Below are 15,731 nucleotides of genomic sequence, written 5' to 3'. Positions count from 1 at the left end.
TTTTTTTTCGAAATTCATTCATTCATCCAATTAACAAACGTCACTGAGCGACGTCACTTAGTATGATAACTGTACATGATCGTCATCATCATTGTATTTCTGTCTGCACGTTGATCACGCAGTTGCTAGCTGTGAAGCTAACGCTAGCTATACAGTAGCTCAACACCTGTGGCTCAGGTGCGTCTCGCCATGGAGTCGTGTTTCTACAGGTGTGGAGAAACTATTCAGTTCGCCTCAACACAGAAGAGTCCTGCATGTTGTGAAGGTCCATCAAATATATCCAAACCTAATTTTCCTCAATGGCAACAACAACATATTCCACCTTCTTGCATTTTCAGTGCTTTCCCCTGAGGCCAGCCTCTGGGTTGTGATTATTTTGTCACAGAAGAGCTGAGAGGCCTACCTTTCATTGCTTTCATTGCCGGGCTCTTGCATGTTCAACCATCCTTCTTGCTTTAACTTTTAGTGCTTTTGGCAACATTCAAATACTCTGCTGTATCGTCTTCTGGGTCACACTGCCCTTTGTGCACTCAGAGCGTTTTTTTACCCATCATTCATTCCCATTAAGTTAACTTCCAAAATGTCTCTGTTTCCCAGAACATCAACACACCCAACATTTGGATATTTCTGCACTATGAGATGGGTATGAAACAGTTAACGATGCCAAACCAGGAAACCCCTGAACCACCTGTGTATGGTCCACACAAAAGGAGAGATGGAGTATTCGTTGCAGCAGTTGTTCACCCGGTCTGACCCAGTTTTCATAATTAAATGGTTCACAGCAGAGTGAAGTTAACCTTCATCTGCTAACACTACTATTTGTCAAAGCTGTCTGTAAAGTTTAAGTGACCTCACAAATCAGATATGATAAAAAAACAACTTCTAGCTTAATATGGTAATGCACCCTGTAATTGCTTGCAGTAATTTAAATGATAAATGTGACACTAAGCTGAACCTCAAGGATGATTGTCTATAATCGACTATGAAGGAGTGAGGGACTCACTGCTCTTCTTGCCAGTATGGAGGATTGAGTGTGGATCCTCTGACTGCAAGGCAACATTTTGACTCATTATGCTTCCTTGCACTTCCAACAGTCATACAGTAAATGTCATCCTAAAATATGACTATTTAGATTTGAACATGCTTTACTGATTGTACTTGTAGAAAAACCTGATCAAAACCACATTCAGAGCCCATTTCATCCCATGCTACAGTCTATTGTCTTTACATGTCAGCAGTGCTATTTGACACGTAGGTACAGTAGCCAAAGCCCTTCTGCTGCCTGAGATAGTCGTGAAAGGAAAGATGCCTGTTGCCTCTCGACCCTCTATTAATAGTCCATTATGTTGTAAGGTGACTGTTTCCCCTGAAGTAAAGGTAGCCCGACGACATCTGAGCACAGAGGCAGTGAAGAGCACAAGTTATCCCCTCCACCGATGTCTGCACATTTCTACTGTGAGGGAAGTGAAAGGGTAGCAGTCAGACAAATGTGACAGCATGTTAATTAAACTGTCGTCTTTGTACGTCAAGTGGTTATTGTGTTCTGCAGAACATTTATTTGTCTTGTCCTACAATTATGAGACGATTATGCAGAGAAATAAGCCAGTTTTAATATATATAGCCTTACGATTACAACTCTCTGTTATAATAACACTTAAGTTTAGTAGTTACACTTTGTGTACAACAACATTGTCAGTATTTCTGTGGTCTTTGAAGTTGAAGCACTGAGATACATGTAGCTCCCTTTTTGTAAAAAGGATTTAATAATGTCACTTTGAATAAGTGTGTGTAAGTATATACATTACAGGATTAGATGGATAGACATTCCATAAGTGGTTAAACTCTATTATCATGGGAGGCTGCACTTTAGCCCAAGCGACATGTCGCATTAGATGCAGCCTAACATTCGTTGACCAGTTGTTTGATTTGCAGTGTTCAGTATCTGTTTGCCCTTTTTAACAGATCAGTTTGTATTGCTGATACATCATTAGAGACTGACATATAGAGGTCTGGCCAATAACCTGAGAGATCCCTTTCATTCCTAAGGCGTGCTGATGTCAAAGCAGAGGCTTAGCGCTCTAACGTGTTGCTGAGAAGCCAAAGGGCGATGGAGGACCATAATCAATGCTTTGATTCTGTGAGCAGACTGACACACTCAGCTCTTGCGTCTGTTAAAGTGTAATGAGTTTTTACAGAGATTCAACATTGCACTTGTTGTTGATTACGTTTGGCCCTGACATTGCAAGGCTGGCTGTTTTTATATCAGCCTTGGTGTCTCATCTGCTTCAGTTTAGATCCTCTGAAATGGCCTCATTGAGCAATTCTCACCAGGACGTGTGACAAGACCTCTGTCCTCCCTCCCGCACTGCACTTCTTTCACTTTTAATTTCTTAATTGACTTTTCCTCCCAATTTTAATACTCTCAGCACATACTTACTCACCTCTTAAAGCAAAGCCGGCCTGGTGCTTCAGGGAAGATTATGGAGCATTAAAGCCTTGAGTGCAATTGGAGCTTCCGTATCAGTGAATCCAGCCTTGGCTTTCATAGGCCGGCCATGTTTTCTTCTCAGCTGCAGGATAGTAACTAGATAGTATCAGTTTAGGTGCTCAGTGGGGGGTTCGGTACCGCTTGTGTCCCTTTATAAAGGCAGGCTATTGTGTTACTGCTGGCACACTCGGCTCCCCCGGTGCAGGGAGGCGTGGTAGAGCCTGGCCTGAACCCTGTTAGAGTGGCACATCAGAAGAATGACTGGAGCAAGGGATGTGGACGCCGTGATCTAATCTCATTAATAGGCTCTTAGTTGGTCTCAGCACAAGGCTACAGTGCGTGTGTGTGTGTGTGTGTGTAAAATCGTCCCTGTGTCCGGCCGGTGTGTGTTTTTATGTAAAGGTGAGAGCAGCAGAGTCAAATTAAAGAGAGCAGGGGAGTCTGGCCACGTTCTCACCATCTCATTGTTTCCGTCTTTCAGCAGGTCATGTCATGCTGTCCATGTTGCGGTATCATTTCCTTGGATTCCTTGTCTCATGTTTCCTCTCTGTCTTCAGCACAACACGCAGCGTTTCTCTGGCTCTCTCCCTCCATGTCTTGTGATATTTCAGCCCCCAGCCACAACAAAACCTTTCTACATTCTCATGCTCTGGGTACTGTGTCCTATTTCCTCTGCCTGTCTGTGTGTGTGTGTGTCTCCTCATGCTTATGGCCGTCTGTTCTGTGTTGTTCACTGGTTGTTGTTCTGTCATTACATGCTCCAGATCGGTGGATTTGTGTTTTATGAGGATATGTGCACAGGGGACTGACAGGTAAAGCTATTCTCTCCTGGCTCATGCAGGACCCTCAGCTGCCCCCCCACTCACCTTCCCCTACTAGTGCCTTAACGCTCCTGTAGTCTCTCTTTCCCAGCTTTTGTAGTTTCCTTGACTGTATATTTCATGGCCTTTGCATGGCCTCGCCTTCCCACAGGGCCGAAGCGATCGGTGTGGGTCTCATCTTACTCATCAGCAGCACACTCCGTATGTTAACCCCCTCACACCCAGGACTCTGAAGCTGAGCTCGGGCTCGGCAAGGCCGAAAACCGGGCTCCGCACAGCTTCGCGTGGCCCCAGTGCGACATCGTCTACACAACCGATGCGTACGGAGCCCCGGCAGAAGAGTGGTACACTGAAGTGCTTGTTCTGGATTGGCATTATAACAAGACCTGACTTCAGCCAGTAGAAGCGGTGTGAGGGAAGTCGCTGCCTGGCAGAACTTAAAATGCACTTCAACTTCTGACTTAATAAGGCGGCAGCCACCTTGTCAGTGTCAACCGAGACCGGATCTGGCCTTAAGGTTTAGTGCTGCTGGGAGGCAGCTGCCTGTGGCGGTGAGAGCTCACTGAGGATGAATGAACCGACGTTAGCACCCACAGACGGCTGCATCCACGTGATTGCATGGCTGCATGCTTCAAGGTGGCTGTTTCTAAGAGTGTGGACGGGCAATCATGTGACACCGGGGGTTGAGGACGTTTTTTTTTTTGTTTAATTTGAAACAACCACACACCACAGCATGTGTTTTCGCTGATTAGCCGCTGCTCTCTGGTTGAGGGTGTTAATCAGCAGAATCAGCTGTCTGTGGCTGGAGCGGAGACCTGCATACGCTCAGCTCTCTGTGGGGCTCTCTGTTCCAGCCTGCTCTGCAGCTTAGCTTCACAGAATGAGAGACAGACAGCTTCCCACCACACAATCTGCAATGTTTGGCTTGAATCTTCTTCTTTTTTTCAGTTAATCATAGTTGTAGTAACTCTTTCCTAACAGGAATCATGTATGAAAACCTGACACATGATGTAGAATACCTACCACATGATTATGCTAATGATTACATTCTACAGTATATTTCTGTTTTGGACGATGTACAACTGCAGTTGTGTTATTGGAAGATGCTTTTGGAAACACACGGCCTGTACATTTGGCTTAGACTGCCGCAGTAGACGCACAACACTCTTGCTCTTTGTTCTAATCTCTTGCTCTGCTGCTTTGGCTCTCCTCCCCGCTATCTCTCTTTTTTTTTTAACAGCTCTCGCACTCTGTTCTCTCTTTGTTCACGCTGCTATTCGTTGTTTGGTTTTGCGAGCTACAGAGGCTTGGAGGCAGACAATGGCCTTGTTATCTACACTACTGTGGCCCACTGACTGTGCAACAGTTGGTGTTGGTGGAGGCTACACAGAATACCCACAATTCAGCACAATTGCAGCGGGGCAGACAGGCCACGCTGAGTGAATTAGAAAATATCCAATATTCTTTTTAACAGTAGCTAATACAGGTTTAGGTTTCATGCATGGATGATTGTGCTACAGAGAAGGTGCATGTGTAAAGTTAAATAACCAAGTGCTTCCACTGCTGCTTGGCTTTCAAAGTGAATCCTTATATAATCTGTGGCATTTCTCTGTCCCTCCTAGCCTCCCTGCTTGTGCGTATTTGCCGTAGGAATGCCGATTGTACTACCTCACCTGCAATACTCTGACTGACAGAAAAGTCCTTCAGCTCTTCCTTGTTTTCTCTCTCTGTCTCTTTCTCTCGCCTGTTATTTGGTTGCAGGACGCAGGCAGAGATGGCCCATACGTGCCGTGGAACAATCAACTTGGCCACGGCACACATCGACACGGAGGACGCCTGCAATATTGTGCTGAGCAGCGGAGGCCGCACTTACCACCTGAAGGCCAGCACAGAGGTGGAGCGGCAGAGATGGGTCACGGCTCTGGAGTTGGCTAAAGCTAAAGCCATCCGCATGATGAACGATCAGTCTGGTAAGGGCAACCGGAGAGAGCGGCTACTAAAATGGAAAATATAATCTGCGTGGAATGCTTTTTACAATCTAAGTGCAAGCTGTTAAAGTGTAACACACCCATGAGGTTTAACCTTGATGAATAAAGGCTGGGCTGATACAGTCTTGGGTAAACATACAAGTTAGTTCCAAGGTGAAAGGTGTGTTCAGCACTAGTCCAGCATGTTGAGCACGGTCCTCAGGCCAGCGAAGATATTTGGATATATTTGCTATTCAGCAGGTGTTTCATCTCACCGCCCTCCTTCTTTAATGTAATTCAGATTCCAGTAGGAGCCAGGAGAGGGCAGCGCTGTCTGCTTAGTCGAGTTGGAAAACACACTGGAGTAGTATGCTAATGGTACTGTGGAAACTGGGCTTCCATTCAGCCTGACAGCAGATCACTCTCCTTTCCAAGGGGACTTGTTCTTCTATGGTTGTATTGGGTGTTGCAGGTCAAAGGCTGTGGGAAAAGCCTTGGAGGACTGTTTTTTCTTCACTTTTTTTTTACCCTAGCATCATCCCAAGGACTCTCTCTCCGCCCCAGTCTTTTGCAGACTGGGTCTACAGAGACTGAGACAGGCTATATTTTCCTCTGGCCTCAATTTGAAAGCCAGATCACTAAATATAGACTGTGGGAGCCTGTGAGTGCTTTTTAGCACACCACTGCCAGGAAGCAACACAGTAATGTTGGTTTATTTTTATTTTGAACAGGGAAGGCTGTGAGAGACAAATATGGTGTTGGAAATATCCAGAAATGTAACTGTTGTTCTTTGTGTAAACATTGGGTGGCGCTGTACTAATAACCTGGGCTCAGGTACAGTATGTAGGTACTGAAATCACTGTCGTCGGGTGTTTCTGACCCCGGAAGGGCAACGGGTTTCGACCGCTGTCGTGGTAACAGCTTTTGTTGTCATTCTGCAAATGGTGCGTTTGATTGTCGGTGGAAGCAAACAGACTTGGTTTTACGAAAAACGCAAAGCAAAATGAACAGACTCTCATTCTACAAAGAAGAACATGTCTGTAAATGTTGTACTTAACTCAGCGCACATCAATGGGTAACGTGTGGTAACGTAGGCTTACAGCCAGCGCGTCAACCGCTCCTCGGTAAAAACACGTAGCTTACACTACTAGACTGGACTCCTTCAACACATTGAATTACTTACATATTTTGTGTGTGTGTGTGCATATGTTCTGCAGCATGGTCTGTTGTCAACTTCAACTACAGTATGATGAAGCTACAGTACACCCGCCACAAAATGATTTTCCTTTTTTTTATATATATATATATTGTCCCCTTTTAAATAAATTTCTGTGTTGAACAAACCTTGCACTTTACAAAAAGAGCATTTCATCAGGCACAGAATATACAGAAAGACATGCACACTTTTCATTTTTAATTTCCCACCAGTGTTCCCTTTTGGGCCCATTCAAGGATCCAGTTTCAGGATCTAGTAGCTACAAATGCCTTTTTTTTAAATAAAAACGTACTGTATCTGTTTGAAATGTATTGACGTGAACAGCAGCTTTTCCTGAGACAGTTTTGATATCAGGCAACCTGTTCTCAGAACAAATATGACACGACAGCAACTGCAAACTGATGCTTTTCTTCCCACCATTCTTAGCAAACTGTTGAGATTCAAATGCATGGAAACACACAAAGACACCTGCTTCTGTGTGTCTGAGATGCTGTAGAGTCGGTCTGATGCCATTCGTCACACCAGGTACACTGTTGCCTTTAAGGCACCTTGTATATATGTTAACACTGTCATTAGGAACCTCTTGAATACTTGTTCGTTCACAGCATCTCTTTCTGTACACGGTGTAAGACAACATGGATCAGTGACATTCATTAACCTGCCCTCCCCTCTCTGTCAGTGGAGTAAAGAGCTCCTATCGATCTCCTCAGCAGAGTGTAAACCCAGAGCCCATCATCTGTGTAGATGGCGACCAAAGTTATAACTTGACAACCTTGATGTAGCTTGTTGTTTATTAGCCATCTCTGGTTTTCATGTAAAATCTCAAATCCAAAAACACACCGTAAAACTCCTGTTTCAACTCCAATCTCAAGTCGCTCTTTGTCTGCATACGACTGACCTGAACCCTGAATCAATTACTTGAATTTTTCATTAGTGCTGGTGTCTCTATTTAGAAGCCCTCTCCTGTAAATTGCCCGTCCTTCCTTGAGTGCATCTTGTTCTACTTTAGGTTTAGATTGGATTTGTAACGGCTTACTGAAGCTAGTGCCTGCAGTTTGGGGCAAGCGTTCAGCAGGTGGCAGTGTTTGCCTTCACGTCAAACAGGACCTCTCTCATGTGTTTGCCTGCCTTGTTCCTGCCACGTGTTTGTGAAAGTGAGCTCACAGCCCGTTGAATCACTGGTTCCAGTGGTGGCTTGAATTTGCAAGCCTGACATTCGCTCCTATATGAATTTAACACCAGTGAAAATATGCTTTTGATGGTGATTTTTTTTGTGGAAACTGGGAAGGTTCAGTGGAAGATGGTGGAACCAGTTATCCAGTTAGTGGTTTGTCTGGCTGTAGCTGAGTTCACACAGATACAGATACAGTTGAGGTAGGCAGTAACACCAGCAGCCACAGATCCAAAGTGCTCTCTCCCTGCACCTCACCCTGATGTACCCAGCATGCAAGCTGATGTGTATCTTGAGTGCATTGATCTGCATCAGCATTGAGTCCTTGGGTGACATTTCACTTGAAGTGACTCTGGTTTTATGTGAGTTAACCAGTAGTCACGTGATTTACTTGTCGGGGTTCAGTTACTTCAGATATTTCCATTTATCCCTTTGCCTGTGTTATCTTTCTCTGATACCTCTCCTCTGTCTTTCTCTTTTTTTGTTTTATTTCACATCCCAGCATTTCCCTCTGCAGTAAAAGGTAGAGCTCTGTCCATGGTCCTGAAACAGAATATCAAGATTAGGTCAGCCTCCTCAAACAAGCTTCCTTTGTCGTTTCTTCCCCCCCCCCATCCCTCCTGGTCCTGACTGTCTCCCTGTTTTTCTCCCCCTACATTCGCTCCGGCACTAGCTCTTCCTCTTTCTTTTAGCCACCCTCTCAGTCGCGGTCTGGTTTTCCCACCCCCTCTCCCTCTTTCTCTCTCAGTAAGCCGTCTACTCTCCTTTTCATCCAGCGGGGGTTTTAGTTCTGAATGGAATGACCTGCTGCTTTCTCCAACTCTTCCCTTTTCACTCTTTTCTTTGCTTAAAACATCGCCTTTGTCCTGCAAAGTCTGGAGGGAAGAAAAGAGACGGGATAAGGCGCAGTTTTCCTCTTGTGAGTATCCGGCTTTCCTTCCGTTGACGCTATGCTCAGGAATGTGGGTGCGTGTTTGTGTGCAGACATGTGTATCTGGTTTAAGTGATTAGATGCAGCTGTGTTTACATGTTGTAGCTTATATTAACATATATTGGCGGAATTGTAGTGGATGAATCAAGGAGATCAGTGATTTTTCAATGTTGAACAAAGAGCATATACAGTAGACTTCTGTCCCAGAGCTCATTCAGGCGATAAACTGGTTTGAAATAATAAAAAAACAAACATAATTGTTGAAGAAAGTAAACAACTAACATGTACAAATGTTTCTCCATTAGCAGAGAATGAAAACACTGTTGAATAATGTATTTGATTTATTGTTTTGCTCTCATGTATACAACATTTTTCCGTTGTAAAATGGATGAATCTCTCTGCGCAGGGCAGGAGACTCGTAGGACCGAGTTAAGGCTGTGTTGGTGTTATAGTACCACTCTACACGTAATAGATAATGATTCACTAACAAAGTAACACATGTATTATGATGACAGATCTATACAATTAAACTGAGATTCACACCTACTGTATTAATCTAAATAGAGCAAAACAAGCCTGTTTTAAAGTACTGTATTCTACCACCTGCACTACTTTGAAAGGACAGATGGCATGCTTCTCATCAGTTAGTTCTGCTGCAGATCGGCTGTGTAACGAATCACTCGTCCTCATTTGTGTTGGATGTAAAAGCGTGTGGCGGCAGAGGCTGCTTTGCTAGATCAGCTCAGTCCCCAATGACGAGGGAGACGGACACGAATAGATCAGAGTTTAGTCTTGTAACAAAACAAACGGACAGAAATGATCCTCTGGGTGCTTTTCTATCTCTTTTTTTCCAGCCATATTCAACTTCTGTCTTCCTTTTCTGTCTCTTAAATGTGAACGTAACAGCCAAGTGTCCCTGTGAAATCAAACCCTGGCTGTCTCATGATGGATTTGACCTCTCTGAACTCACACTTCCTCCATAAACTGCACTCACCCACCATCGATCTTGGAGTTACACGCCACCCGCTTCCTAAGCCACTGATCTGACTTGCTCTTTGAAACTCCATTGTGTCTATGTTGTTGTCTTTGTCCTGTTTCTACTGGGCTTGCCGCCTGTTTTATGACTTAATGCTGCCGGCATTTTACATTTTTTCCTCCTCTCTCTTTTGTCTTATTGTATTTTGAAACCACTCTATATGTTGAATGGACTCTAAAATGTCCCACCAATAGGTGAGTGATGTCTGGACAGAATAAGGATGGCACTTCAATCTCTTTTTATCATGCAATGGCACTAAAAACGGCTTTCTTTTTACTTGCAAATATCTCCGTGCCATTACATTGCAGACGTGGTTTGAAGGAGTTGTGATGGATGTTGTGACCACAGCCTCTCTCTGAAAGAGCAAACAACCATTTTACAGTTGGACATATTGGTTTTTCTTTAGTTTTAGGTATTATTTTTCGCTTTGTTTGATTGTTTTACAGTTTTACTCTCGTTTTAGTTAACGCATTTTGTTAAAACATTTTAGTGGTGAAATTTTTGTCCTTTTTATTTATTTCAGTTTTTTAAGCTTTCTGAGGATAAAGTTGTTGCCATCTTTAAAAATAGACACTTTTTATGGTTACAGGTGTTGTTCTCATCTATTGTGAGGTTAGAGGAAAAAGGCACTGTTTACCTGTTTATACTCGACTGTAATGTAATGGTTCACACACACTACCGCTGCTTCTTGACAGTATGACAGGAAAGCGTCAGAACACCGATTAGATGAAATGGTGGGTGGTAGTTGTTTACTTTTTTACATTTTTTATCAGAGCTGATCGGACCAAACCTTGAATATAGAAGATATAGAATCTGTTTCCTTGCTGCTTGTTATTAATTGTGTGTGTGTGTGTGTGTGTGTGTGTGTGTGTGTGTGTGTGTGTGTGTGTGTGTGTGTGTGTGTGTGTGTGTGTGTGTGTGTGTGTGTGTGTGTGTGTGTGTGTGTGTGTGTGTGTGTGTGTGTGTGTGTGTGTAAGCTAGATAATATGCTTTGAATAATGTGCTTGTATTGGTCTTGTCTCTGACATGGCTGTCTTGGTATTAGACTATTGTTTACTCAATTAATTGGATATATGAATGATACTAATCATGCATCATACAGTCAGTGTACAGCGCTATTGAAGCCCTGCATTGTTACAGGATCCACGCTGCTTTACTGGGATTATTGTGCCGTCCTTTGTTGCACTGGGATTGCTCTTCTCTTCAGTGGCTGCATGCTGCATGAAACTTGAATTCATTAATGAGCTCACATTGTGGCCCAGACAGTCGACACCCATTTTCTCCCTGTCACTCGCTCTGTTGCCTTTCTGCTTTATCAGCAGTATGTTGAGAAATTGAGAACCCAGATGCAGGCAGGTCATTAAATCTTAAATTAGGTAAATGGTGTGCAAGGCGGTCAGCTATGAAAATAGAGGTTCAGTTTCCTCCTTTTTCATCCTCTGGGTGGATTTCGCTGGTCAGGTGAAGCTGCTTATGCCAACTAAGAGAGCTGAGAGTGTTTTTCCCACAGCACTGCAATCTGCCACAGTGGGCTGGACACGGTTTTGTTGCTGTTGAAAGGCCACCACTGTTGGAAGCTCCATTCTCTGTGAGTAATATTCGTTTAAATTATCTGTCTGGCATTTTATGCTACGGGCAGTGAGTGATGAAAGCTTTTTTTTCTTTTAATGAAGTTTCCCTTTCAGCCAAACTCAAAGCAATAAACAGAGTTATTTGTGAGCATCTATGGATTGGTTAGTTCATACCAGTGGAGCCGGTGACGTGTTTGACTTGATGATGAAGATTGTCAGAACGATAGAGAAGAAGTCACACTCATCGGTGAGGACAGCTGATATGAAGCAGGTTTATAAAGAGGGATCAGTCCGTTCATTCAGTTCACAGAATAATACTTGGTGCATTATGTCGTGATAATACTGAACCAAGTCTGAGTAGACGCAATTGTGATGGAAATGCCATTTTATATGGCTAAAAACACTAAACACAGAAAAAAGTAGAAGGGCACTTGGAGAGCGCAGACCTCCACCAAGGCTGTTTCCATAAGTGAAAAATATAGTTTGTATCCGACCCGCAATTCAGATCTGCTCTGAAATATAATGTGTTCTTCCTTAGCCCACGCTTCACCCTTTCATTAAGTTTCATGATAATCAGGCCAGTCGTTCCTTGGCGGAGGTAATCAACGACTTAACAGGTTCTATTCAAGACATCTACAGTCGAGGCAGCATGTGAACCTTTGGTATAACACTTTCTGTGAAAGGAACTGGACCTGCAGTTCATTATTGAAACCATTGCTGCAACTACAAAGGTGCACTTAGTAGAAGCAGTCAATGGAAGTATAAAACCGGTAATAAAAGGTGTTTTGAGAAAGTGTGAGTCATCGCAACCACGAGAGATCCTATGCAGCCATAACTGGGCTCCCAAAATATTATGCAGTTTGCTGCAGCAGAAGAAGGCGAAGTTGGCCGCATTCACGAAACACAGATGTGCAGACTGAGTCACGGACTCACACAGTCACAAACACGATCGAACACATAACCTCTTCTCGGGGTTATGCCTGGTGGAGATAAGAAGGTAAACGACTGTAAGGCTTGTTGAACTGCAAAGCACGTTTTAAATCTTTGAAGACGCATATATGTAACATTGAAAACAATACACTGCAAATGAAGTTCAGGACATTCAAATGTATTGTTTTGATATGTTACATTAATCTGACCTCATACAACAAAATGTAAAGACATCTGTTTAGGATCTGAATCTGGTCAGGTCTCACATTATGATAATGACACGCTAGCACAAAAAGAAGTAATAAGTAAAAAATAATTTCCTCCACAGTCTTTGGAAAGTCGGAGTCCTGAACTCAAGCCAATTAAACTGTGCATGCGAGACATCCCACAAATACCACTGAACTGAAACTATACTTTAATGAGCAAATGTTCAAAACACTGCTCATCTCTGCAGCTCTGGTCAGTGACCATGGGAGCATTTGTTTGAGGTTATTGCTAATAATTAATACTTAAGTAGCATCTTTATTCAGGACACAGAAAGGTACTTTTATCCGTCGCACAAAGATGCTACCTGGACTCCAGTTTTTTTTGATGACTAAGATCAATCCGGGCCGGATGATTCATTGCCCCAGCATACCGAGAGTCAACTGTAATTTCACTGCAGCGTCGGGCATCGACATGAATGTTGCGTCTGTTTGTGAGAACTAAACCATCAAGGGGACGCATGGGTTCTCTACTGTGAGCCAGTGCAGGCTGACGCAGGAAACAATTACTCTTAACTCTTACATTAGTGGTTAATTAAAGGTCTTCCACCTCCTTTGGATAGGCGGGTTGTTATCGTACCAAGAGGAGCGTCGGCCCATTAGGTGGTCACAGTGTTGGCATAATGTGGTCTTGTGGCATGGATCAATGGCCGCTGCTGCTGCTGGAATTGACACAGCAAAATGTTTCTAAAAGGTCTGAAACTCAGAATGTTATAATGACTTTCTTCCCACAACGAAACATTTTTTCCTGAGATGTTTGAACTGGTTTTAATGAGCTCGGTGCTTGTGCATTCAGGCCGTGCGGAGTGTTTGGGTTCCTGGATTTTCCTGCACTAATTTGCTGAATGAAACTGCAACTCGTGCTCTTTAAACGCCCCTTACACTTTAGTTTGTCCCTCAGATGGGTCGGCCTTCGTCTGTCTCATCCAGTAAACAAACAGGGAAATGTGGGGCTGAATTTCTGATGAACTTTGGGATTTCAAAAGAATATCATTTCATATTTTGGAGCAACTTAGGTTTCACTCCAGATTCCAGTGCATTTCTTAAAACGTGATCCCTCTCATGGAGATAATATTGTATAGATTGGAGCCACCTATGTTTAGAAATAAAGGTGCTGTATTTGTTGTAAAAAGGGAAATGTCGTTAATATAATTTAGATGCAATTTAAAAACCCATTTATTGTATGTGTGTGTGTGTGTGTGTGTGTGTGTGTGTGTGTGTGTGTGTGTGTGTGTGTGTGTGTGTGTGTGTGTGTGTGTGTGTGTGTGTGTGTGTGTGTGTGTGTGTGTGTGTGTGTGTGTGTGTGTTGGTACCTGAAAGAACAGTCTGACTATAGATACTGTATAATCATCTCTGTGCTACTTGATAATCAACACATTTAGTAGTTTACAATGTGAAATCAAATACAGCAGTATTACAGTTCTATTAAGCACCACATGGGATTCAGACAACTTCAACAGTGACTTTATTTACCCACACATCATCATTTTTATACACAAAATGCAGCTCAAAGTGTTTAACATTAACAATAATGACTGAAAACCAGATGACAGAAAGAACAGAGTATTTGACTACAACTTAAAAATACACCCAAAAAGCCCGGATACCCCCACACAGAGGCGTCTGTATGCACCAGTCAGTGTTGGCTCTCTTTGCACGGCTAAACTCAACAGTATTGAAGAAAAGAAATGATGAAGGTCAAGTGGGAAATTATTTGAGGTTTCATGCTTCGACGCCCCCCTTGAACATGCCCCGGGACATTTAGGGGATGTTATTTATTTACCGTCCAACAATCTTTCCTCGTCAGCACTTCTCTCGCCTCACTTACAGTCCTCAGCAGCCCCCCCCCTGTTACCTGTGTTTGCTGTTATCGGGTGTTTTGCTGAATCAACACGCATTGCACAGCAGACAAGCTTCATGTGATACTGTTGCAGTTTTCAATCAAGGGAGGGACTCTGCATACTGTTGGCCACATTTCCACAGCTGATTGTGTGCATTGTATCCATGCTGTTGCCCATGAAAGAAGGACTTGGTGTTGCATCATGAAACGGTGACAGCCCGTGCTCTGCAGCTATGGCCCGGAGGTATTAATGGCATTACTGATAACTTTAAGCTGTTAAATAGATTTGTGACTCGGGAGAAGCTGTCTTCCTTTCACTATCACACCTCTATCCAAAGTGAAGGGTTTCCTGTACAACTAACATTCAGTGATTATTGTTAATAACACCCTAAAGAGTATGTTAAGGCCATTGCCTCAACAACATTTTAAAAAATCTATATAGTAAGCAATAAGCATACAAAAATGAAGGCCCTTGGAGCTGAATATTTCATGACTAGAGGTAATTAAAACTAAAGCCGTGGTCAGAAACTCATAACATATTCAAACACGAGATCACCAGAACAAGGTCTGAACAAGGTCTGAACAATAATGTCTGAAACAATGAACCTTTATGTCAATGATGATAACTATGCGTTTTTTTAAAACCTCAGCGTATGACATGTACTTGCTTGCGCTGGCTTTCTTTTCATACGTTTGTCTGGATTAGTTACAGTATAACCTCTAAACGTTGAGCTGATGGTTGGTTGGACCGACATTAGATCTCATTGGCTGTTGTTGCTAATTTCAGTTTATGGGATTCAGATTATTTAAATGGTAGTATATTTAGATTAGCAGGGGATTCACAATACTGCTAATGTGATACATTTGGTTTGTCGTCCAGCCCTTCGTCTGGGTGATAAATAGTTATCACAATTATATTAAAAATATTTTCACGATCACATTATAACCAAAGTGATCAAAGCATTTAACTGTCTTCCATTGTTACACATTACATGAGATCAAACTCTTCATACTTTATGTGTAAAACAAAAAGTTCAATAACAAATTTTGATTTATCTTTTATGATAGCTTGCTCTAAATCTAGAATTTGACAAACAGAACAAATCTGATCGGATAGGACACGGTCGTGCTGTACGTCATGATGTGATTCAGCTGAAAGTGAATGAGCAGCATTTTTATGAACTATCGGCACTGCCCTACTTGGAGCTCACAGAAGCCCACAGTAAACTTGAGGAGAGGGTGACACTGAGTTACAGTCTGGTGGTGATATGTACACTGACGGTAATATTGGAAAGGTAACCTTCACCTGCTTTGAAAAGGGAGGCAGTGAGGGTTGTTACTGCAGCTCAGGGGGAACGACAGTATGCATGATGCTGTATTGGTTGAGTCACACTGACCCGTCTGCAGGAGGTCAGATAAAGTGGTCCATCAGCGGCTGGTGATCAGCACTGTAAAGAGATTCTGATATATCAGAGGAAGGACATGTCAATCAATGAC

General features: G+C 43.0%; 1 protein-coding gene and 1 long non-coding RNA gene across 7 annotated transcripts in view; one reads left to right on the top strand and one right to left on the bottom strand.

Moving 5' to 3' along the window:
* The window catches only part of LOC142957739 (uncharacterized), a 5,797-nt gene extending 1,540 nt beyond the window's left edge, over positions 1-4,257 (bottom strand). The window contains exons 1-2 of the long non-coding RNA XR_012956155.1: positions 2,442-4,257; positions 1-1,453 (exon numbers count right to left, since the gene is read on the bottom strand). The exon at positions 1-1,453 is cut by the window's left edge and continues 1,540 nt beyond it. This is a non-coding gene — a long non-coding RNA (uncharacterized LOC142957739). The remainder of the gene's footprint in view (positions 1,454-2,441) is intronic.
* osbp2b (oxysterol binding protein 2b) overlaps positions 1-15,731 on the top strand; it is a 42,178-nt gene that overhangs the window by 1,037 nt on the left and 25,410 nt on the right. The window contains exons 1-3 of one of the 6 annotated variants that reach the window (XM_076099705.1): positions 1-3,141; positions 3,253-3,300; positions 5,071-5,279. The exon at positions 1-3,141 is cut by the window's left edge and continues 441 nt beyond it. The exons of 1 other annotated variant lie outside the window; for it this stretch is intronic. In XM_076099705.1, coding sequence (XP_075955820.1) covers positions 3,272-3,300; positions 5,071-5,279 — 238 coding nt within the window. In that variant the 5' untranslated portion in view covers positions 1-3,141; positions 3,253-3,271. Of the gene's footprint in view, positions 3,861-5,070; positions 5,280-15,731 lie in introns of all 6 variants that reach the window. 4 more of the 6 variants (XM_076099710.1, XM_076099704.1, XM_076099706.1 and 1 more) reach the window with 4 other exon arrangements.

This window comes from Anarhichas minor, unplaced genomic scaffold (assembly GCF_050575085.1).
Source record: "Anarhichas minor isolate MPS153535 unplaced genomic scaffold, ASM5057508v1 ptg000025l, whole genome shotgun sequence".
Lineage (NCBI taxonomy): Eukaryota > Metazoa > Chordata > Actinopteri > Perciformes > Anarhichadidae > Anarhichas > Anarhichas minor.
The sequence above is the reverse complement of the archived record's forward strand: the minus strand, read 5'-3'. Positions and strand labels throughout refer to the sequence as shown.